This window comes from Chinchilla lanigera, unplaced genomic scaffold (assembly GCF_000276665.1).
Source record: "Chinchilla lanigera isolate Chin_1 unplaced genomic scaffold, ChiLan1.0 scaffold00008, whole genome shotgun sequence".
NCBI lineage: Eukaryota > Metazoa > Chordata > Mammalia > Rodentia > Chinchillidae > Chinchilla > Chinchilla lanigera.
Window position 1 is genome coordinate 3427332 of NW_004955409.1, and position 24543 is coordinate 3451874.

The 24543-nt window shown below is 51.5% G+C and overlaps 1 protein-coding gene and 1 long non-coding RNA gene across 8 annotated transcripts in view; one reads left to right on the top strand and one right to left on the bottom strand.

Annotated features, from left to right (window-relative positions):
- On the top strand, positions 1-24478 carry Tnfaip8l3 (tumor necrosis factor, alpha-induced protein 8-like 3). 7 transcript variants are annotated; one of them, XR_001232643.1, is made up of 3 exons: positions 19023-19290; positions 19551-19696; positions 23032-23111. XR_001232643.1 is itself a non-coding variant. In XM_013510325.1 (2 exons), exons 1-2 carry the CDS (start codon positions 16-18, stop codon positions 23592-23594), a joined length of 591 nt encoding a protein of 196 aa, XP_013365779.1. In that variant the 5' UTR covers positions 1-15; the 3' UTR covers positions 23595-24478. The 7 variants fall into 7 exon arrangements, 4 of the variants coding, with proteins under 4 accessions (XP_013365779.1, XP_005376710.1, XP_005376712.1 ...); XM_013510325.1 differs by lacking the exons at positions 19023-19290; positions 19551-19696 and adding an exon at positions 1-43 and having other exon boundaries at positions 23032-24478; XM_005376653.2 differs by lacking the exons at positions 19023-19290; positions 19551-19696 and adding an exon at positions 10946-12280 and having other exon boundaries at positions 23032-24478.
- LOC106147728 overlaps positions 18220-24543 on the bottom strand; it is a 19580-nt gene continuing 13256 nt past the window's right edge. Inside the window, exon 4 of the long non-coding RNA XR_001232645.1 lies at positions 18220-19024. This is a non-coding gene — a long non-coding RNA (uncharacterized LOC106147728). The remainder of the gene's footprint in view (positions 19025-24543) is intronic.

The window sequence follows — 24543 nt, forward strand, 5'->3', positions numbered from 1 at the left end:
TCCCAGGTTCCTGATATGGGGCCTGTGGGCTCTGTTGGGGAAGGTAAGCAAAGAAGAACAGCATGGAGGAGGGAGGGAACCAGGCGTGGTGGCGCACACCTGTAATCCCAGCACTCAGGAGGCTGAGGCAGGAGGATCCTGCGTTTGAAGCCAGGCTGGGCTACACAGTAACTTTGAAGTGAATCTGGACTACGTAGTGAGCCTGGTCTCAAAACCAAAGCAGACAAATACAAAAGGAGGATGGAAGCTGATGAGACGATCTGCAGGAGCTCTTCCCTTAGTTTCCTTCAATAGGACTGAGGAAGTCAGGGAGCAAGGCTGGGACTGGGGTGCACAGCAAGAGAAACTGCGGTTTTAAGAACTGCGGCCAAACAAGAAGAGAAACCGTGAGGGTGGTTTTGGCCGCCGGAGTCCTGCCCCTGAGAGCTGGTGCTGAGTGTAAGATCATAGCGGTGTTTCACATTTTTATCATTTATTTTGTATTAGCTAAGCCTGTACTGTGTCTTAGGGACTCGCTCAGTTGCTCCTGGGGGATTTAACCCATGGCAGCCACCTCTGGGCTGTGCCTCTAAAGAGCCCCATTTTCCAGAGCAGGAGATGGAGGTACGGAGGGGTTCAGCCACTTGCTCGGGACCGTGGGGTTTGCCAGGGCCATGTGGCTGGTGTGAGCCCCGGGATCTCTTCTTGTAGATCACTGAGTGCCACTGGGCAGCTTAACACCCTGCTCGGCTCCCCCTGCACCTGTGCCAGAACCCTGCCCATAGTTCCCCCTGGATTAGTTAGGGCTTTGTAGCTCCAAGAGCACCCATGGGTGTGGAGGTGCCTTAGTCCGTTCCTGTGGCTATCACAGATTGCCTGAGACTGGTTCATTTGTAAAGCAAGGAGGCTTCTGTGGAGCACAGTTCTAGAGGCCAGGAAGACCTACGCTGGGGCTGTGTGATGACGTGGCAGGACATGAAAGGGGAGAGGCATGTGGGGAAGAGACAAGCAGGATGGATGGATGGGCAGCCCCACTGCCTACCCACCCCTCACATGGCAGATCAAGTCCTAGGCGAGCGCTTGAGGGCGTCGCCATGACGCACCGCCTCCCATAGGACGCCCTGCCAAGACTGTTACATTGGCAGCTAAGGGTGAAAATGAGCTTGGCAGGAGACAACTGTATTGAGCCCGTAGAAAGTAGGAAGGCGAGGCCGGCCCGTCCGGTGGCAGGGGAGCCGGGCTGCTGTTGCCTGCAGGGCCTCAGCTGCTGCTCTTCAGCGTCGTTACTCCTGGCCACAGCAGGGTGGGGACTCTGCAAACAGGGAGAAGAGATGGCACTGCTCTAAGCGCAGGCGCTGTTTTCCAAAGGGAAGGGCATGGTCCCAGAGCAACCCGAAAAGGTGGCAGGGGGCGTCCTTGTTGGCGGAGAGAGGGGCTTTGTAAGACAAGCGTCATGCGTCTGAAAAGTTTACCCAAGGATACTAAAAACGTCCATCTACGCTGCCAGACAGTGTCAGAACCAGAACGGGGGCTCCTTCCTCCTCCAGCCTTTTCCCAAAACAGATGTGAGTGGTTAAAAGTCAGAGTTATCCCAGGCATGGAGAGGTCAAAATGACCCTACTTGTTTCCCAGCTGGCACCTTCTGCTGTGTTCTTACCATCGGCCCCTCATCTCCTTTCCTCTCTCGGGTTTCTCCATCCAGAGATCAGCCTGCCACAGCCTCCCTGACAGGGCCCAGCAGCCTCCCTGCCCCGGGGCCAGGCCCTGCGTGCCACTGTCCTCCCAGCCCTCAGACCACTGAGTTTTAAGGACAGCCGAGAGGCATCCGGCAGGCTTTACAGGTGCCCATGGACAACTGCAAAGGCTAATTTACTTTGAGCTGTAATAGCTTCTAGCATCCAGAAACAATGTATGGCCTCCAGTTCTCCAATTATGTGTTATCTTCCTTCAGATTGATTTTGTTTTCATTGTAAGGAAACTGGGAAATTAGTTCATCTGTCTAAGGCCTCTCTATCTTCATAATTTAACTTCAAAATTCTGAATAGTGTTAATGATTCTCAGTATCATCGAATGAGGCAGGCAGAGCTGAGGTTCTACTTTTAGAGAACCCAGAACAGTGTCTAGGGGAAAGTAAACCTGGATTCCCTTAATTCCCTTTTTACAAACATTCAACTTCTCTGCCTGTGTGGAGTGTTGATTTCCCTGTGCCCTCTCGGCTGCTATTCCTGTGTCCCTCACTAACACCTTTCTGCTTCCTGTGTCGCCCTGGGCAGAGCCCTGGGCTTTGCTCTTTTCTGACAAAACGCTTCCTTTTGGAAAAGGCCACTTCTTACAGCCCAACATGGAGGTCCACGGAGGCCTGGGCGTCTCCTGCTCCCACCCAGGGATCCCAGCACATCCACAGCCAGGCCCTGGCTCTTCCCAGCCCTGCCTGTGGCCTAAACAGCCACCCAGTCACTTGAAGTGACCTAAGAACAATGAAACATCCTTCACACGCGCGCTCACAGCAGGACCGAGCCATGGAGAAAGCAGGTGGTGTTAACCCCGTCTACAGTGAAGAAACAGCCTCCGAGAGATTAAATTATCCCGATTCCAAAGTGAGCAGCACCTTCTCCCTGTTTAAAACTGCCACAGAGGAGACTGGTGGGAGAGAGAAGAAAGTATCCACCCAAAATAAACAACTTCAGCAGTCAGCCAGACATCTACAGACGATTAAATGTGTAACGACATTTTCACACGGTGGAGTCCGGTGTCCCCCGGGTGAGGGACTTACTTGTTTCACGATCCTGAGAAAGATGGCCGTGGTCACGTTCATCACTCAAAGTGGAGTTCGAGGATGGAAGCAAGATTTTGCCAAACACTTCTGTTTGAGAACTGAATCGTTCACAAACACAAGTGTTCGTGAACCAAGGCATTACTGCCTCATTCCGCTGTTAAACATTCATGTGAAAGGCATTTAACGGGGAAACGTTTACACTGTGATGTGGTCTGCAAAGAAGGCTCAGTAATCTATGATCCCGGTTTTGCTTTATGTGTGTACGTGTATGTGTAAATGTATACACACACGTACACGCACACCCACCCCTTTGTATATGGAGTAGAGGAGAAATGCCCGCCCCATGCCCACGTGAGGTGTTTTTCTCTGATGCTCAAACAAAATAAACCGTCCTACTTGGTGAGCTGATTGGTAGATTTAATTTCTCCCTTTGTACTGTTCTTCTGGAGTGTTTCCTCCATTAGTGTGCATGACTTTCAGCAGGACACCTTCTAAGGCTGGCTGTGGTGGTGCACACCGGTAACCCCAGCTCTAGGGGGGCTGAGGCAGGAGGGTGGCTGTGAGTTTGAGGCCAGCCTGAATTACATAGCGAGACCTTGTCTCAAAAAAAAAGAAGAGGAAAAGAAAAAGGAAGGAAGGAAAAGAAAGGAAAGGGAAGAAGGGAAGGAAAGGGGAAGCAGGAAGGAAGGAAAGAAACGTTCCTTTAAAGCAGCTCTGAGGGGCTGTAGTGTGGCTCGATGGCTCGGCATTCGCGCCTGGGTTCCCTCCCCATGGAAAGAGGGACGACCGGATGTGGCCCGCAGCCTCTCCCCTACCGGCCTCCCTCTTCCTCCTCCAGGAGCCATGTCCTCTTCCCCGTGTCTTTGTCCCACAGCTCCTCTCCCTGGCCCTCGCAGGGCCTCTTCCTGCTCAGTGCTGCCCAGCCTGAGGTGCCCTTGCTCCGGGGCCTGCGCTCCATCGCACTCTCTGCGTCCATGAGCCCACGGACATGGAGAAGCACAGGCAGCGTGGGCAGAGAAGCCACGGGCTGGAGGCCAGGCCCGTGCAGGGTCCTGGAGCCTCGAGGACCCCGGCAGGAACACCTGCGTCTCCCCCCGTGTGTGTGTGTGTGTGTGTGTGTGTGTGTGAGAGAGAGAGAGAGAGAGAAAGACACACACACACACGCATCCCCTGTCCTGGATGCCCTTCCTAAACGTGAGCACCTTTCATTCTCACTTTCCCATGGACATCCTTCGCTTTGTGCTACTTCTAAAATTAGATGCGTGTGTACCAATTCCCCGCGATGATCTAGTCCCTATAATGACTTATTATGTATCACAAACATACTAACAAAAAAGGAACATATAAAAAGTAAAATCAATTGGGCCTGAAAACATTGGGAAAAAAAGAGGAACATTAAAAAGTTTGTTAAAACATGATTAACAGCTTTTAGGCCCTCTACCACCAACATTCATCCACCATTCCAGAGCAGTTCTTCACTGAAGACCTGTGTGACCTTAAGTACAATGTCTACCCATTTCTAGAGGAATTAAACAGAGACTCAACTGCAGATTTCTTGTAGCTTTTGGAGCTGAGAATCAGTGTTGCTGCCTCCCTCCTTCACCCCGGTGTCCTCCACCTTACGGAGGCGTAGAGAAAAGCAGCGCTCCCTGGGAGGCTCACATCTATCCACATTTTAAACCCATTTTAAATTATCCCCAGTGACCCTTGGAAGTAGGTGTTCCCGTCAGCCAAGATTTTGTCCTTTTCTACGTTTTTGACTCATATGGAGTCTTAAGTCCAGGCACAGACTCCCCAGGATGAATGTGATCATCGTGTACTGCAAACATGGACTAATAAAAACCAATTTTAAAGAAATAACCAAAACAAAATTATAAAAATAATTTATTTTATCCCTTGCATGTATAAAATTATAATAGGATATTATGTGTTTACCCTTCCAGAAAACTCCTCCCCTCACTTTAAAAAATCCTGAGTAAAATCCTTTGGTTCTCAGGTAGAAAGTCGTTCCCTGCTTTAGCTCCTCATCAGAGTGTGTCCTTGGAGAAAGTGGGCATTGTGCTAAAAAGGGCTGGTCCTGCAGCCAGCGAGTGTGGCCAGTGCATGGCCTGCTCCCCCGCTCCTCAGTGGGGCCAAGGCCTGGGGCAGGCCAGGAGTGTGTTTCTGGACATTCGTGGTGCTGTGTTTTCATGACCTCTGGGCTGGGGATGTGGCCCTGGCCTCCATCCTCAGTACCTCAGAAAGAAAAAGAAAGGAAAAAAGCTCTGCATAAAAGTATCTTTAGCGGAGCCTGTGGTACACACACGTTAGCTCAGCACTCTGGGAGGCTGAGGCAGGAGGATTGCAAGTTTGAACCCAGCCTGGGTGACATAGTGACTTAGTGAGACCCTGTCTCAAAAAAGAAGGGGGCTGGGCATGTGTGTGAGGCCCTGGGTTTGATCCCCCAGACTGTAAGAACTGTCAAATTGTCATAACTCAGTGAGTGCGGTTGAGGTCAGAGCAGCTAAGTTGCTGGCAATTCAGTGACATCATACAAATAGCATCAAGGCCAGGCAAGGGTGCGGGACGTCAGGGGCACTGGGGCATGGGCACCTTCTCTCCAGAGCCACCTGGCCTGCAGCCCGTCCCCTGCCATTGTGCCCTGGCTGCCTTGGGCCTGTCCATGTGCAGGTTGCCCCTCTTAACATTCCAGACCCGAAACTTCCAGAAAAGATCAGCCGCTCAATGGACCGATTTCCTTCTGCCCACACCACAGAAGCAGTCCCTTCCCACCCACCGGCTCCCGGTCCCGGCTTGCTGCATCACCCCATTTCCTTCTCCCGCAGCAGCTCAGGCCCCAGAGATCTCTCCATTCCTTGGCCTCAGGCCCCCGCCCCCGCCACCCCAAGCATTGCTGGGCATACAGGCAGCAAGGCAATGAAACACCCAGGACTGCGCCATTCCCAGAGACTGGCAGTCTTTAAAATGTGCAGAGAGAAAAACCAGGCCCTTACCAGTGTGCTAACTAGTTCTCTGACTAGCAGCCCAGGAAGGAGCCCCGGCCGTGCTGGTCCCGTGCATTAGACAGTGACTGATTCTGACATGGAGTCTTGGCCCATCAGCCATCTATCCAGTGCACAGGTAGATAAGGTCACTGTGAGACATGCTGGACCTCAAGGAAATGACCTTCCCATGAGCCCTCACTCAGGACTCAGCCATCCGGGGTGCCCGGACCCAATCCGGCTTGCCACCTGGTTTTGCATTTACAGTTTTAAAAGTTGCTCTTTAAATGTTTTCAGAAGGACCTATGTGATAGTCTTTGTGTTGCCTTTGGCCCTTTACATTGCTTTTGTAGGTAGTTCTCTGATAGCCTGCTAGACACAGAGCTGCAGTGTAGTGGGGAGAAATTAACAGAGGATCCTTGAGACCCAGGAAGGTAAGGCAGATGTGGGGAGCAGGCGGGAAGGAGCCAGGGGTGGGGAGCCCAGAGTGCAGGGGGCTTGCTGCCCAGGTGCAACAGGGGGCCAGGGGCTCCCCAGAATCCCCCCCCCAAAAAAACAGGAAGCAGTCAAGTAGTTGATGTGTTTGAACCATGCAGAAGAACTTTGTCTTCTGCAAGGAGCTTCGGGCGTTAAGTAGCTCTAGATAGAAAACCAACCAATAAACAAGCAGTGTTAACTGCTAGGAAAACAGGATGAACAAGAAAGGAAACACAGTCTTGGGCGTCAGAGACCACCACATGGTTAGCCGCACATGATGCCCAGATCATAGCAGTGTAATTGCCGGAGTACGAGTTGACCAAGGGCTGAAAGGGAGCCCAACTGGAAGGCGGGAGGAGAAATGGGTGGAAGACAGCTGAACCCTCACCTCCACCATCAGCAGCGTAAGCGCGTAAACTCAGGCGCTAACGGGATGGGCCTGTGATTTAAGGACAGAGAGGGACAGAGTGTAGAGAGGTGATGACTCACTGAAACAGCACGAACGGCTTTGCGTGTCTCCTATCCACAGAGCCAGCGTCTGCGGGAAGGTGCTGCATGTTGTCATAAGCCTTGTACAGTGATTCGACTTTTAAAATAACGTGCCTGTATTACTTTGGAAAATAACCCCAAAAAGTGGCTGGTTAGCCTGCTTTGGCAACTGTGGTCCCCAGTCCTGGGGAAGGGGCACAGGGTGGGGCCTCCGGGGCACAGTGGAGAAGCAGGTTGTCATGGATGAAGGCACGCATGAGTGAGCAAATGCATGAATCGTGACCCTGCCCTTGAGGAGCTGGGAACTGAGTATGCTGGAGGGCCCTGAACCACGAGGGAAGTCGCCCAGGGGTCAGGTCACAAGTGCTCTGAGCAGGTGTGGTGATCCCAGGAATGAGAGGCTGAGTCTGTGAGTGGGAAGCCGGGCTGGGCTACATAGTGAGTTCAAGGCCAGCCTGAACTGCACAGGGAGACCTTGTCTGAAAAAAAAAAAAAAAAAGACGAAAACCAAAAAGCCCTTCAAGTGCCGCAGGAAGGCAGGCTTGGAACGGGTTGGGAGGGGACAGAATGTGCAGAGATATGGAAGGGACCCAGGCCTACCAACAGCCCGCAGAGCCCCCAGCTCACACTGTGACAACTGAGGACGCCTGTGTTTCCAGACACTCCAAGGGATAGCTGAAAGACTATGTGGTGGGCCAACAAATGTAACAAATGTATGAGAAAATGCTCAGCCATCTGGGAACTGCAAATCAAAACTGCCATGAGATACCATCTCAGCCCAGTGAGAACGGCTGTTACCGAAACAACAAGAATGACCAATGCAAACAAAGGAGAAGAGAAGAAGAAATGTACAGAGGAATGTACATTAGTACAGCCGTTATGGAGAGAACAGTATGGAGGTTCCTAAAAAACTAAAAAACAGAGCGGCAGTATGACCCAGCCATCCCATGTGTTTCCAAGAGAAATGAAATCAACATACCAAAGAGACACTGCACGCCTGTGTTTATTGTACTGCTGCTCACCATGGCCGAGACGTGGGCTCCGTCCAGGCGCCCATCCGCAAAGGAAAGATGAGGACAGTGCGAAGTAGACGCACAGCGAAACGTTACTCAGCATCGAGAAGAACGTAGCCCTGCCATTTGCAGCAAAATGGATGGAACCGGAGGACGTCGTATTAAGTGAAATCAGCCAGACCAGAGAGACACACAGCACACATCCTCTCTCAAATATAGAAAAAACTTTAGAAGTTGACCTAAATGTAGACTAATGATTACTAGAGGTTAAGGAGGGCTACGAAGGAGGCTGGGTTTGATCAGTGTGTGCTGCATGCATGTATTAAGATTTCGCACTGAATCCCATTAATATGTACAATCAATTCATGTTAATCAAAAATAAAATGAAGGGGCTGGGGATTTAGCTCAGCGGCAAAAGCGCCTGCCTGGCAAGCGTAAGGTCGTGAGTTTGGTTCCCGGTACCGGAGAAAAACCAAAAAAAAAATAAATAAATAAAATGAAACCCGAAAGAGTGAGCTACACGGTAAAAATATATTGAGTAATCAAATACGAAGGAAAGGCCTCCTGCGGCACTGGCGGCGGTTCCCGTTGCGTTTGGAGTGGAAGCCTGGGAACAACAAAGAGCCGCTTCCTTTGCCAACCAGCGACTTTCCTTTCCGAGGTTTCAGTTTGTTACTGAGGGCCTGCCCCGTGTCAGTGGTACCAAGGCAGCAGGGCAGCAGGGGCCCTCCTCGAACTGCCCGGAGAGCCAGGTGCGGGAGCACACTGGGGACACGGGCGGGACGGAAGCCTGCCGTCCTCTGCTCCCTGCTGCTGGCTCAGCGGCCGGAGTCAGAACCCCGGTTTTCTCTGTGTCCACGGCCACACCCTGGCGTCCTGGCGCTGCCGGGCGTCTGTCTGTGAGGCCTCACCTGGTGACTGGGCTGGAAAATGGTGAAATCCTGTTCATAGTAAAAACAGCTTCTTCTGAGCCTTTGCTGCCATAGACACAATTTTGGGGAGACTTTGACTTAGAAAAGAAGGCCGCCAAGAGAGATGCATTTCTGAGTGACTTCTGTAGGCCAGGTCTCCCTGGCCGGTTGGTCCTTTCTCCGGAGTGACCTCTCCCACTTGTTGAGTAGGTGTGCCTGCAGAGCTCAGGAGCCCCCGCAGGGACCGCGCTGGGCCACCCCACCTGCCACCTCCCACCTGCATCCGTCTACGCTGTCATTGCCAGCCCAGGTGTTGGCTGTGACACCGGCTGATGTGCAGTGCGTGGCCTGACTCAAATCCGTGAACAAAAGCAGTCGTACTCCAGCAGCCGTGTAAGGGATCTCAGAAGCAAGGTGGGACCTGTTCCACATTCAGTCTGACGGAAATCCCAAAATGTCATTGTACAGAATTCATCTTTCACTCAAACAAAACTGAGTAGAACGCTGAGCAAGACACGGCAGTGCCCGCCCCAGCTGGCCCACCCAGGACACCCTCTGGTTCTCGCTGCTCGAGCGTCCCGACCCCTCCAGCACGGACAACCGCGAGCTTTGCTTTTCTTCTCCCTTCTCTGCACTTAGTACGCTGATGATTTATGCTCATGATGATTAATCCAATACAGCTTCTTCAAGAGACTCCTGAAGGGCTGAAGTACCTATTGCCTCAGGCCACATTTTATTTATTTTTTTCAAATAGAGATGGGAGTTGGTCTATTTTATAAAGCTTTTTAGCTTTGGCTTCTGTACCTTTACTCTGCAAAGTGAAGGATACTAAAGACTGACTTTTTTTTTCTTTTTCTTTTTTCTCTTTTTGAGACAGGCTCTTGCTATGCAGTTCAGGCTGGCCTTGAGCTCACTTTGTAGGCCACGCTGGTCTCAAACTCACAACAATCCTGCTGTCTCAGCCTCCTGAGTGCTGGCATTACAGACATGCACCACCAGGCCTGGCTAAGACTGACATTTTTATTGCATCGATCTGCTTACTAATTTCACATATTACCTTGTTGGCACCGTGGTGCCGAAGGTGGCATCCTACCAGCGTCCTTGTCAGCAGTTTGGTGGCTGAACCTGGTTTCTGAGTGTCTGCAGTAGCAGAGGACAGTTTGCCAGCGGCCAGCGGAGAGAATCACCCAGAGGGACAGGGTTAAGAGGCTGAGGATGTGAAGGGGTGTGGGTGGGCAGGGGGGCACTGCTGGGGAACTGGAGCCTGGGGATGCAGGGGTGGTGCGTCTGCTCTGGGGCCAGACAGGAAGCATGGAGCGCACGGAGGGCAGCTGAGCGTATTCGACCCAGTGTGCATGCGGTAAATAACACGCCTCCCTCCGGGTGCTGATCCCTGGAACTCGGCCCCGGCGCGAAGGCACAGCCAGGCATAGCGTGGCCAGAAAGGAGGCGAATGCACTGGGGCTGAACGCGTGGGAGCCCCGCCCTGCCACGGGAAGGGGGACGTTGGCCACAGCGCGTGGCAGGAGGGGCCCTTGGCTGTGACAGGCTCTGTCTGTTGCGCCGCCTCTGCCCGGGCACAACGTGCTGGCCTCAGCTCCAGGCAGGAGCGGGCGGCCCGGTTGCCAGCTTCTGACCGTGCGTCTCTCACCTGTGACTCTTCAGCCAGCCAGGCTGTGGCAAAGGCGCCCTTAGAGCTGAGCCGCATTTTGGCTTCTAGTTTCAGCTTGTCCCCTGATGGACTCCGGACAAGCAGGCTGCAGTGGGGGCTTAGGTGGGGTGGGCAGACCCAGAGGGTTGGAGTCGGGGACCCTGTCGAGGGTCCCCTGCTACCATGTGCTTTGGGAAGAGGATTAGGAGGGAATCCTGTCCTGGCAAAAGATACCTTCAGACGCCCTCCCCTGTAGGCGTGCGGAGGACGTCACTGGCCTCACCCCTGGGCTCTCCCCGGCAAAGCCTGGCAACAGCTTGAAGTCCACCAAGAGAGGACTTAAAAGCAAGGTCACCGAGCAAAATAGGAACAGCAAGAAATTTCTTTCTGATAAATGGCAGCCCAAAAGCCCACAGCGGACGGCATGCTTGGTGGGGAAATTTTAGATGCAATGCTGTGAAAGTCAGGGACCAGGCGGGGTATCAGACAGCCCTGCTACTGTCCCACATTGTCCTGGATGTCGTGAAATGAGAAAAAGAAATAGTAGGCAGAAAAAAGTCACTTTGTGCAGGCATTTTGGGTTGTGTACATGAAAACCCAGGTGACGCCTTGTTTAGTCTAAGAGGACTCCTACAGAGCTCAGCAAAATTTCTCCATTGCAGGAGCCAGTTATGTTCCTGTGCGTTATACGGAGAGCTGTTTAGTGACTTACGAGGAAGGAAGCTATCGCGGCTGCAGCCACCACCGCTACAAGGGACCTCAAAGTGGAAAACAGGCGAGCGTTTCATGGAAAGGGTGATAAGAAATCTGGCCAAACGGAGAGGCGATGTCATGGTACGGCAGTGAAGGTTCAGTGTCCACAGCACCAGCTGGCCTCAGATGAACGCAGGGGGTTGATGGCATTTGATTGAGTGACTCTGATATGAAACAGGAACGGCAGGAATAAAGAGTCAGGACAGTTTCTAAGCAGAATAAGCAGAGGGCACTTCGCTTTGGTCTCTCGTGACTTCTGGGTATTAGTAACTAAGGCTGTTGGACTTGGTACTGAAGTGGACTGACGGACCAGCGGAATGGAAGAGAAACTCAGGAACAGACCCATGAAATACAGAACCTTCATATGGAAAAGGAGGGGCGAGGCTGACAGCAGTAGCAGAAAGGATAAACTAACTGTTCAATAAAAAGAATCAACCCAGGAGAAACATTTTTGACCTAATACAACACATACAAATACCTTCCAGATGGAGGAAAGGCCTAAATGTGAAAAATAAGACATTAAAACTTCTGGAAAATATGTGACACTCTTTTATCAGCTCATGGCAGGAGAGGGATTTTTAAAACAAGAGAAAGAAGCCATCAGCCATAAAGGAAGAGATTGATAAGTGTGACTAAGTTAACGTTTAAATCTTCTGCATGACTGAAGACACCATAATAAATTGAAAAGGTGATGCCGCTCAGGAGGCTGAGGCAAGAGGACTGCTGTGAGTCTGAGTCCAGCCTGGACTACATAGTGAGACCCTGTCTCAAAAAACAAAAGGAAGAAAAAAGCAATGCTACTTATTGGGAGGAGGAGAGAGTCACCATTGATGGGCTCAGGAGAGGGTGAGAAACCATAATACATAAAAACTCCTATCAACTAGCGAGGAAAAGGTACACAAGCTAATTGGGAAAATGTGAGCACATTATATGAACATGCAATTCGTGGAGGAGAAAAACCTGAACACCCAGCAGACCCAGGAACATATTGAGTCGCACCAGCAGTCAGGGAATCGCTCATTAAAACCAGACACCACTTTGTGGCTCTCAGATTGGCAAAAATTAAAAGTGAGGCTGTTGGAAGCGTTGATTGCCGCTGCTGCGAGTGAAAATGAGCGCGGTCTCCCTGGAGAGCCTTAGGCAGCCCCGCCGCAGGGCTTGGCCGCGCACCGGAGGCGTAGCGTCTGCGAGGCTGCTGTGTGTGCGGGAAGTGGAAGGAAGCTCAGTGCCCCTGGGCAGGAAATATGGAGGTGAGGTCTATTCACAGAAGCAACTGCACGCCCAGGTGACTGCACGCCCGGGTGACCGGACAGTGCGGTGCTGAGGAGTCGCAGAAGGGTTTGTGTAGACGGACACCTCTTCTGCGCTTCAAGCCTTCGGATTTAGTGCGGGCCCATTTATCCTCATCCAATGAGGCCTAAGTTGAAATGAGAGACCAGACACACGGGCATCACCTTGCAGAGAGTGAGTCAATCTGCAGGCGCAGGAGCAGAAGAGAGGGAGGTAAAAGCAAAGAGAGCTTTCTCTCCCTCTGTCTTTGAGGGCAGAATACGAAGAAGTGTTCCTTCTGGGTGGCAGCCCGGTGTGTGATGTTCCTCTATCCGATGTTTCGTCTGTATGTTTGGGGGTTTTTAAGAAACAGGTTCTTCTGAAGGAAACAAAAACGGTTCCACTTTATTTTTAAAGTGGGCAGTAATTCAAGAAGCAGTTAAACGAATCGCTTTGTCGCCCATTCCCGGCGGGCGCTGCAGTGAGCGTGTCTGGGTGAAGCGCAGGAGCAAGGGGCCGGCTGCAGGCTGTGGCTCTGCTCCACCCTGGACGGCAGCCTGGGTGAGCCACGGCTCTGCCTGTCGCTTCCCTGGGTGGAAAACGCCTTGGCCACCACCTGCTGCTGGTGACATTAGTGCCTACCACGCAGACGGGCCGTGAGATCGTGGCGAGTTCATGTGCAGGCCCCTCACGGAGCAGACTGTGCCACGGGGCCTTATCATTAGCACCGCTGAGTATGACTTGCCGGTCGGTCAGGGAGACGCTAGCTCTGTTAGCTATGGTGGATCCAGTAAGCTTCGCTTAGGGGAATTGTGGAAGTAGACACTGTTTTTAGTCATGGCTGCTCTTCTGCAGCGGTGAGACAGAAACACCTCTCAGGTCTCCAAATTAACCTTTTGAGCTGGAGATCGGCCACTCTGCGCCACCAGGGACCTCGCGAGTCTCTGCCTGTCAGCTCTGGTCGGCACCTCACCAAGCACTCCTTCACGTATCCAGGGCTGGCTGTAAAACCAATAGGAAAAATGAAGTAATACTGGCTTTGCTGAAAGGGATAGCGTTCCCCCTCAAACATGGCTCCTTGCTCGGCACCCTAAACGTCCACCACAGCTGAAACTCCAAGCCCGGTCCCGAGAAGCACGCGAGTCTCCCCGCCTGTCCCTGGACTGAGCGGCCGCTGTGGGTAAAGCCAGAGTCTGCCTGCTACAGGCCTGAGCCAAAGCAGGGTCTCAGGGACACCAGGTCTGAGCCCGGGGAGGGGGCTGGTCCTGAGCAAAGCAGGTGAGGACTGGGTCCCCCGCACCCCCACTGGGTCTGGTTGTCTGTTTTTCCTTCTTCCACTCTGCACCCCACCCGACCTTCCTCCTCCTACCACAGGTGTTACTAGGGTTTGAACCCAGGGCCCTCACACTGAGCTACATTCCCAGCTCTTTGTATCTTTTATTGTGAGACAGGGTCTGTCTAAGTCACTAAGTTGCCCAGGCCGGCTTCCAACTTGCCACCTTCCCGCCTCGGCCTCGCAGAGTGCTGGCTTATGGATGTGTGCCACCATGCCTGTTTTCCGCCCTAATTTTTAAATCATCCACTCTCTTGGTGGGGAGGGAGAGCCGGGGCAGTCTGATGGCCAGCCACAAAGGGGACAGAGACTTTCAGGAGGGATTCGGCGTGACTCTAAACTAAAGGGAATTGGGGCTGGGGGTATAGCTCAGCGGCACAGCGCCTGCCTGGCAAGCACGAGGTCATGAGTTCGATTCCCGGTACCGGAAAAAAAAAAACAAAAAACTAAAGGGAATTGAGAGTCCTCGCTAAGCAGCTGAGGAAGTAATCGCATTTGGAAGGAAGAGGCTGGTTCTCCTTCAGAGCCCCTAATGGGTTAATTGTTTCAGGAAGTCATCTTCTCATCTCTTCTTACTGGAAAGGGACGGGTTGGCATGGGAGAACGGAAGCTCTGGGTCAGATAAGGGAGGGTGGAGATGCCCCGTGAGACAGGCTGGGGCACCTGGAACTCAGGCCTGACTCATCGCCCGTCCTGGCCTCTCCTCCAACGCGCCATCTCGGGGGTGGTGCCTTAGCTCCCCACCCCGCCTGGTCTGCGAACTGAAAGAAGCCCCAGACATCATTCTCGATTCACCCCTCTTCCTGGACAGCCATCGACACTGTCCCTTGTGCTCTCCCTGTCTCCCAGGGACCAGCTAAAGACCAAACCCACCCTGGCCTCTGTCCGCCCTGGGAGGTATCTGTCTCAGGCAAGGAAAAGCGGCGGAATCCACATTTCAAACCACCTTCCTAAAATTTTTGAAATGTCCTGACTCCTTGGGATCGGATCCGGTGGAGCGGTGCTTTGACCTCACAGTCTGGAAAGCTCGCGCTGGGGAGCACAATTGTCTGCCCTGCAGGTGATTGCCTGATTACTGTGACTTCGGTCCCTGGCTTTGTTGCTTGCAGAAATCTTTGGAAATCATGGTGCGTCTTGTAAGCACGGGTTTAGTTAGAGCTAAATGTTGTAATTGGTGAATGTGCTTAACCAGGTGCACATGAACATCCCGGGAATAAATAGGAGCTAAGGGAGCCCCTCCCCACCCTCAGGGGCGCCACCACCCGTGTCAGGGGCCAGGGTCAGGCTATGTGTAACGTTTAAATTAGCTCATTACAGAAAAGGAACATAAAGAGAGGCTCTAACATTTTGATTTCGTGCACCACACCAGTGCTGCCTCTCGGAGGCTGTCACCATTTAAATCACGGCGACCCCACCCCTGGGACACAAACCCTCTTGCTTCTTGCTTGGGGATCTTTCTAGAAGACCTTCCTCCTCCCCCGAGGGAATCCTTCTCCTTTGCAGGGTGAGGGGACAGCCAAACCCAAAGACATCCTCAAGGCTGTGCCAGGTTAGCCCTCAGTCAGAAAAAACCCATCCCCTCCATGGCCCTGCTAGGTCATCCCAGTGTTACTGTGGGCACCCTTTAAAGTAATCCTGAATGCCTTTCTTAACCCTCAGAAACGCCCTCTCGCTCAGATGTGAAGGAGTTTGAGCAACAAAAGGTGTTTTCTAGAAGCTTCTAAGCTTTGATCACTTTTCCGTGGGGCAAGGGAAGAGTCAGGGCTTTGCTCGCCCCTAACGCAAAGGGACAACTTCATTTCAGTCTACTTGCTCCAGCTCCCTGTTCTCTCTTCAGTATCCAGGAGTACAAAAAAGTTCTTCCCAAGGGAAGCAAAACGTTTCCTAGCTTGACTTCACAGAAGGTGCAATAACTCAGTCCTTCTGGAAGCCACAACTACTAGGATTGCATTTCTAGACACTGCCTGAGGTTCCTCAGTCATCGTCCCCACAGCTGCTTACAGGAAACCAAGAGCTAAAGTAGAGGAGGCGTCTTCTTCTCACTGTCGTGCTCGGCTCCCCTTCCAGAAGCCTCTTCCTCATCAGTCATGCAGAGAAGAGAGAAGGAAGTGGGAAGGGAGGGGAGGCTGTCACGTCGCCCTGGCTTCTGCCCGAGGCCGGTCGTGAAGGCTGCGGCTTGAGGGACGAGGCTGGCCCAGGCAGCTCCCCACACAGTAAAGGGCTGAGCAGAAGGCTGGTTGCTCCTCAGGAAGCTTCACGGCCACAGTTGTGAGCTGCTCCATCTCAGCAGGCCGCCCGAAGTCCCCGGCCCACCCACACTGAGATGTGCGTGCCAAGCACGTGCAGCACCGTGAGTGGCCCCCGCCTGGGCTCTTGCTGCTCCCGGCCTTGGCTCCCCTTGTACCCTGTGTCCGCTGCCTGGACAGACATTCACTGAGCACTGCAGATCGTTTTTGTCTGGATGCTGTGGCCTCTTTCAACTGCTGCTCAATTTTGGGGCTCTTTGCCCCAAATATTTGTCATCATAAGCTGTCTCCGGAAGTGAAGTGATACTGTGTGATCTGCTATTTCAGGTCATTTCCAATTGTATAGCTCCGATGCAGCTCTCTGTGTGCACGGTCGGGCTTTCCACGCACTCGCTGGAGACCTTGCAGGGTCCCGGAAGGGAGGATGGCTGCCCCCCGTCCGCCCCACGGCCAGGGCAACGCTCAAGCTCCCTCCCGGGCCGAAACGGAAGCTCGGGGCCTGCACCTCTCACGGCAGCCATCTACCTCGCTCCCTCAGATGCACGGCCTTCTTACCGCGCTCGTTTTACAGGCTCGTCTGGCTCTTTTCTGCCACTCCCCCGCTTGGTAAGATCTTCCTGCTGTTTGTCGCCATCAGCCTGGCATTCCACCATCCGGAGGAGCCGAGTGTTTCCTAGAGACGCGGAAACATCACTTGCACTCTGGCTCAACGTCATTAATAAAAGCGGTGGCTCAGACCAGCCCGCGCATTTCCACACAGTGAAGGGCCCACTTGGGTGATCTATTGCCGTCTCTCCCCAAACTAGTTCACCGCTGTTCTCCAATCATGGTTCTGGTGCTTGGCCTCGCGCTCCGAGCACCCCCTTCGTGTTCCCTTGGCCGGATGAGCGCTCCCATCCGACTCGCGCCCAGGAAACCCACTGTTCTTCCTACAGGGGTGAAGGTCGCAGCTGCACCGGTCTCGCCTCGTTGTGCTGGCAAGATGAGCTCTAGGACAGCTGCAGAGTCTTGGTTTCCTCTCTGTGCTCAGGGATTCTGAGATAGGGTAAATAACGCCTTCCCTCTCCTGGCTGGAGAGTGGGAGGTTTTGTTCAAACGTGGCTAAGAGAACGAGCCCGGCCGAGAGAGCTTTCCCAAGCTGTGGGTGCGGCAGTGAGAGAAGTTTCGCCAACACCCCTCCCGGGTGCGCTGGTTTCCCCCTCAACAAGCCGTGTCCGCTCGTTAGGCCTCCTCTTTCCCCAGGCACCACACACACCCCTGACCGGGGCTCCCGGAGCTTGGCTCAGGCTCCCCTCCCAGCTGCAGTGCCCCCTCCTAAGGGGTCAGCAGCACGGCCCTTCTGCAGAAGGCTGCGACAGAGAGAGGGGTGGAAGCAAGGCCGAGGCCTCCACGTGCAGAAAACCTCCTGAGCAGGAGCGCTGCCGGGACAGGCGCCGTGCCCCACGCCCCTTTTAACCCTGTGTGTGGATGGAGCACCGGCCCTTCCCCACTTGCTCCCCCCGGGCAGTCAGGCGTTGTGAGCGTGTTTTGTTGACCAGACTGTATTGATTTGACTTCGTTACTCCTTCCCGTTGTTTCCCATAATGCATACTGCATGCCGTGATACATATATGGTAAATGTTTACATTTTTAAAAAAAATTTATAGTAAAAAACACACAGTCATGAATCTCCCTCAAAATCCCCCCCTCCCTGATTTTGAACACACTCATCCCATTCATTCTGGCAACTTTCTGCAGCAGCTCTGGAGTCTTCTTTTCTGTGGGTCTTTATGAGATGTGACCAGAAGCACAGCGCATGCTATTGCCAAGTGCCATCCAACAGAAAGGCAGTCGTAAAAGCATCAGAGTGTGTCCTCATCCACCTTATTCCCAGGGCCTGGCACCGGGTGATGGCTGACTCTTCCCCAAAGTCAAAATGATCATGAAAGGAAAGTGTTTTGAATCAGTTCAGGGCATCAAGACAGCCATGACAGAGCAAGTAAAGGCAGCGAGGAGAGAAGCTCCCAGAAATGCTTCAGAAAGCAGCAAAGGAGGATGGGATACATGTGTTCAAAGTGAGGGAGAGAATTTTGAGGGAGATTAATAGAAATGTGTCTTTTACTATAATTTTTTAAAAATTTACTGTATTTTTCAATCACATCTCATTTATGCGTGTGTGTGTGTGTGTGTGTGTGTGTGTGTGTGTGTTTCCGTCCAGTAAGTGAGGGAACTAGTGAACAAAACAGAATGCTACAAGTGTCTCTCCTTTAGGAAACACTATATCACATTCTATTAGTCTCAATTAATTTCCTTTTGCTGCTGTAGCAATTAACCAGTTTAGGGCTGGGGATATAGCTCAGCGGCATAAACGCCTGCCTCGCAAGTGCAGTTCAATTCCCAGTACCGGAAGAAAAAGAAAGAAAAAAAGTCCAATTAACCAATTTAGTGGATGAAAACACCATTTGCATCTCGTGTTTCTAGAGATCAGACCTCTGGAACGGGTTGGTTTACAGGCCAAGGCCAAGGCGTTGGTGGGAGCTTCTGAAGCCTGTCAGGGCGAGTCCTTTCTCTCACCTCCTCTAGTTCCCAGAGAGCCAGCATTCCTCTTCATCTGTAGGGCCAGCAGCCACATCCCCCTAACCTTGCCTCTTTCTCCTGCCTCCCTCCTTCACTTATCACAGCCTATGGCTGCCCAGCCCTCTGGACCGTCGGGATGATCCCCCATCCCACAGCCTTCACTTAATCACATTTGAAACATGTCATTGGCCATACACTAGATGCCCACCAGTTCCACAGCACGGGGATGCAGACATCTTTGGAGGAGCGGATACTCTGCCTATCACACATATGCCTCTCTGGGTGTCAATAAAACACACTAACATAGTATAGAAAGGTTTTAAAAATCTCACAGAGAAGAGTTTATTTCACTTTGCTTAATAGTCAGTGTTTTTCAAACTTACTTAATCAAGGAACTTTTTCTTCTTCCCAAGGAACACTTCTGTATTAGTCAGCTTTCCCGTTGCTGAGACATAGCACCTGATAGCTGTAAGTTCAAAGAGGCAGGGTTTAATTTGACTCACAGTTTGGGGGATGCAGTCCATGGTTGGCTCTGTCAGTGGCAGAAATAGCAGGATGGAAGGGCCTAGGGGAGGGACATGGCTCACAATCTGGTAGCCAAGAAGTAGAGAGAAAGGGTTAGATATGCAACCTCCAAACACACCCCAATTGACCCCCTTCTTCCAACCAGGTCCCACCTCCTGACAGCACGTGCAGCCATGAACTCATTCATGGATGAATCCATTGACGAGTATACAGTCCCATGATCCAGTCACCTTCCAAAAGCCCCACCTCTGAACACATGAAACTTCTGGGTGACACTGTAGACCTAAGTCATAATAACTTCTCACTTCCATGGATTGCTGCTACTTATTTGGTAAATGGGTGCTCCTTGAGATCATCGTGTTAGATGAAGTAAGTCAGACACACACACTTAAATATCAAATAGTTTCTCCTGGATGAGAAACCCAAAATCAAATCAAAAGCAATGTAAAAGATAAATAATAGGAAGTACGTACAGAGACAGAGCTTTCTCAAGTGGGAATGGGATCAAGAGGTGAAGAGAGAAGCAGGGAGGGGAGGGAAAGGGAACCGAAAATGAATGCTGTGTTGTGTGCACGTCCCATCTCCACACAGGGAATCGAGGATCACAAACCTGTACTGATAAGAATTTTAAAGAAGAAGAGCAGGATTCAAACTGGCGTGTCTGAAAATCCAGACTTTCTACGAGGCGTGCAGAGGAGGAGAGTTTTGAGGCTGCTGATTCATAGAGCCAACATAGAGTAGGTGCCTCAGCACCTACTGTGTATGCAGACTTTACACAAATGCATGGGAAGACTCTGGAGATCAAGGCACAGAGACTCCCCGGCTGGGCGCAGAGCTCAGTCTCCTTGGCTCACTCACAGCATCCTTCCCCAGGGAAGAACCGCGATGAGACACGTTGCCGTGGGGCACCGAACCTCCTGGGTCACGTAAAGGGATCAGAGAAACTCGGAGAGCAATGCTTCTTTTAATCAAGGCACCATGACTCATTCTTCCCAACTTCCTATAGAGAGGCATTTCCTGTGAAGCTTTACTTTTTATGTTTGATAAGTATTCACTGAAATGTAGTTACCTTATATCATACCAAAAGAATTAAAATGATAACTCACTCCAGAAGAAAATATTTAATGCTTGGAGCTGCACGGTCACTCAGATCACCTTTTAATTTAAATTTCTATTTATCTTCATCCTTTGGTTGTAGATAATTATGATGGGTTGATCACATATTTTCAAGTGTAAGAGTGTACATGAGGTGAAGTTCTGTGGGTGAAGTAGAATACAGATAGCATTTCAAGGAGAAAAGAAAGAACGTTGCCAACTTTTAAAATGACCCTGTTCGTGCCATTTTTATATGGACCATAATGGGTCTTGAATTACAATGCCTCTTGAGTTACATGGAGCACATTTAAAAGAATCCCTTAGCAGGTTAATATGGAAACATCAGATATTTACAATATCTAGAGTGAAATTCTAAAACGATCAATTTTAAGAGTATGCAAGGAGGTACATCATTTTTCAGAAATTATGGAGATTTGGGGAGGTGCTGGGAATTGAACCCAGGGTTTTCTTTCACACTGAGCTACATTCCCAGCCCCTTCTTATTTTGAGACAGAGGCTCTCTAAGTCACTATGTTGCCCAGGCTGGGCTTGAACTCACAATCCTCCCTGCTCAGCCTCCCAGAGTGCGGGGATTGCAGGTGTGGGCCACCTTGCCGGGCTCAGACCTCTTCGGGGGCTGTGTGAGCCAAAGGTATGGTGACCCTGGCCCAGAGCAGAACGCAGGACGTTCTGGTGGCCAGAGAGCAGGTCTGCAACCAGGCAGCTTGGGGAAAGGCCCTCTGCTGGGCTCGCAGGTCAGTGACGAGGTGGCCCACACGGACCCCGGGCTCCATTCACCCAAGCCCTGCCTGTGCTGCCAGCATGCTGGGCCTGGGGGTAAAGGGTCCTCGGCAGCCACGGCAACAGTGGGCGCACGTTGTCAAGCGGTGCTCTGTACCTGGGAGCCTGCTGCGTTTCTACAGACCTTTAAAAAGACCTGCGAGGGCCATTCATAGGAGCTGTGACTACAAAGCAATGACTCACTTTCTAATACTCTGTGACAGATCCCTGCGGGCCCTTGTCCCTCTGGGATAGCTGCACAAGGCGGCAAACACATGTTCCTGTGACTGGGCCATCACTCAAGTCTTGAAGCTCCTGTGGAAATGGCTCCAAAGCATACTGCACAATCTTTTGAAAATCCTTAGTGCCTGTAAATATTTGCCTCTGGGAGACAAACAGATTTTTTTTTTTTTTTTTTTTTTTGGATGGAGCAAAGGTTACTGACACAAAGGTCTGGTGACATGGCGGATGCCACCCTGGGCAGGAAGAGCGTTTGTCTTAAAACTCCAGAGGCACATGAACCAGGAAGTTGGAGATCTCTCGGTAGGAAAGAATCAGGAGCCCCATTTGTCCCATGTTCTGCATGGTGTTTATTCTCTGTGTCAGAGGCTGCCAGGGAGGACCCCAGTTCTGGAGGAGTATTAGTTTCTCTTAACGTAAGTTTGGTGTGCGCTGGATTTTATGCTTTGGTATTCTTCTGCAGTCTTTCTATGGTATTTTATGCAGCAGACATCCACCCATCCACCTCTGTACCCTGAGCTAAGCTGCATGTTACGGGTGGCCCTGTATCTGTCCTCAGGCCACTTGACTCTTCTTGGGAGGATCAGGATAAAATGCACACTTGAGTGACGGTGGCCAGTGGGGTTTATTTTAAATGTCAGTTTAGTCACTTGCTGATCATCAAATCTAAGACTGTCAAGAGCAAGTGCTCTTTAAAAAGAAAGAAAAAATTACATGCGCTTAAAAAAGAAAAAAATGCTGACAAATTATAAATGATACTTTTTTTTTTTTTTTTAATACTGGGGATAGAACCAGGGCTTTTGTACTGAACTACATTTTTGGCCTTTTTTACTTTTTATTTTGAAAAAGGGTCTCACTAAGTTGCCCAGGCTGGGCTCCAACTTGAGATCTTCCTGCCTCTGCTTCCCAGACTGCTGGGATTGCATGCATGCACCAGCAAGCCTGGCTATTTTTATAATTTTTACCTATATTTACTGAAATAGCTTTGTTAGACTTATGTAGACAAACTGTTGTGGGTTTTTAAAAAACATATATTGCTCTCATTATTACTCATAAAGGGGAAAATAACAGCAAAATAAGTTAACTGAGGTTTTCCTAAGCCTGTTCACATTCAGAATAATACTTGTCTGGAGCCAGGTGTGGTATCCCATATCTGTAATCTGAACACTCAGGAAGCTGAGGCAGGAGAATAACTGCAAGTTCAAGGCCAGCTTGTGCTAGATCACAAAGCCTTTTCTGAAGCATTTCCCACCTTCAGTTATCAATGTCTGTATTTCCCACACGCTGCCACCGTCTCTGCCATCAGCAGTGTTAGTGAGGTAGATTCTTTCTCTCACATTTCTGATACTGCTGTGTAAACTGACACATACACAGGTAAGGGCAACCACAGCACAACAGCTACCTGGCAATCCTGGCTGTAAGACACACTCCAGCATCCAAGATCTCTAACGTGCAAAGCCACATCTTAGACACACTGAAATATGGATTCTGAGACTCAAGTCAGAACGTCTCCCATGAACAACTATCCATGGCCCCATTTCCCTGGAAAGGAGTTGACACTGGGGCTACATGCATCCCTGTCATCATGCTATAATTTGCTCCTGTATAGTTTCTGCAAAACAGGGTGGTTTCCATGGTGACAGCAGTTGCAGGCACTGTCTGTGAGCTGGTCGAGTCAGGAAGGCCTTCTGCATGACGGTCTAAAACAGCGAGGCTGGCCGGAGCCAAGAGTCCTCTCCCTGCAGAGGATGAGCACGAGTCTAGCAGGTGCCAGAGGGTGGGCAGCCCCGCATGAGGAGGGGGCATTGACTTCACCGTGCAGTGTGGGTTTAGCTGGGGAATTATGGGAGACTGTGGGGCTTTGCATTACGAATAAAGTTCAAGTTAGTGTGTTTTATTTGGGGAAGCATAGCTCACGGCTCTCATGTTCCTGTACATCTCTCTCCCCCCGCTGTAGGTCCTGATGTGTTTAGTTCAAAGAGCCTTGCCCTGCAAGCTCAGAAAAAGATCCTGAGCAAAATAGCCAGCAAAACCGTGGCCAACATGTTGATCGATGACACCAGCAGCGAGATCTTCGATGAGCTCTACAAAGTCACCAAAGAGTACACCCGCAACAAGAAGGAGGCCCACAAGATCATGAAAGACTTAATCAAGGTGGCCATCAAAATCGGGATCCTCTACCGGAACAACCAGTTCAACCAGGAAGAGGTTGCCATGGTGGAGAAGTTCCGGAAGAAGCTGAACCAGACCGCCATGACCATGGTGAGCTTCTACGAGGTGGAGTACACCTTCGACAGGAACGTGCTCTCCACGCTGCTGCACGAGTGCCAGGACCTGGTGCACGGACTGGTGCAGCGGCACCTCACACCTCGGACCCACGGGCGCATCAACCACGTCTTCAACCACTTTGCCGACCTGGAGTTCCTCTCCGCCCTCTATCGCCTGGATGGAGACTGTAGGCCCAGCCTCAAGAGGATTTGTGAAGGCATCAACAAACTGCTAGATGAGAAGGTCCTCTGAGTGGCGCCCTCCCCCTGAACTCTGCTTCCCGCCATCCAGCCTGGTCCAAGTGAGAATCAAGACCATAAGCAGAAGCCCTTGTCGTCAACGTCCGTGTTCTGTCCTACTTGTCCCTCTGATGCAGACACTGAACTGAGCTCAGGTGCATCCACCCTGGCTCCCAGCAAGGTCAGGGCTTCCAATCACCCACGCTCGAAAGCCTGTTCAAAGCAGAGAGGCCGCTTTCCTCCTCGCAATGGGCTCAGGGCATCTCAGAATGGAAGGAGCCCTGGACCAGGAGCCAGAAGAGAGCAATCCAGTTACCAGCTGCACCGGTCCCGTCTCTGTCCTCTGTCCTGGCCCCGTCACACCCGCCGGCCTCCCTCCCAGGGCTGTTGAGAGGATGGATGGTGATATGTGCCTCCCCCCTTTGAAAGCCCACCTGGGAGCTATTGATGTCCCCTCTGCGTGGAGAGGGATCAACCTATGAACAGCAGGGAAGAAAAGAATCACAGACTCCAACGGGGAGGGCTTGCAGTCTCTCTCTAAATGTGCTGCGTCAAAGTAAGATGAAATCAAAGGTGTAAAGTATACTGGCAAATTGAAACATGTTCAAGAGTTGTGTTTGGGTCTCAGAGTGCAGGTATGTGCTGGCATGGAGGGAATCTGTCCCTGGGGGTGGGGACAGGGTTTCCCGGCCAGCCATCAGCCCCAGCTCGGAGCACCATGCGCCCTACCAGGCCAGCCACCCTCGGGCCGTTGGCCACCCACGTGACCCGGGAGGCTTCACCCCAGCACGTACGGGACAGTCAGGCAGATGAGTCCCCATTCGTTTTTCTTGGTCTTTCACCGTCGTTTTGTGCTGTCTTCTCTGGTCCAATAATAAAACAAAACTACCCTTCCAACAAGAGGTCTTAGAGTTGTGATTCATAAAAATTCTTTGGAGTTAGATTCAATGCTAGGAATAACA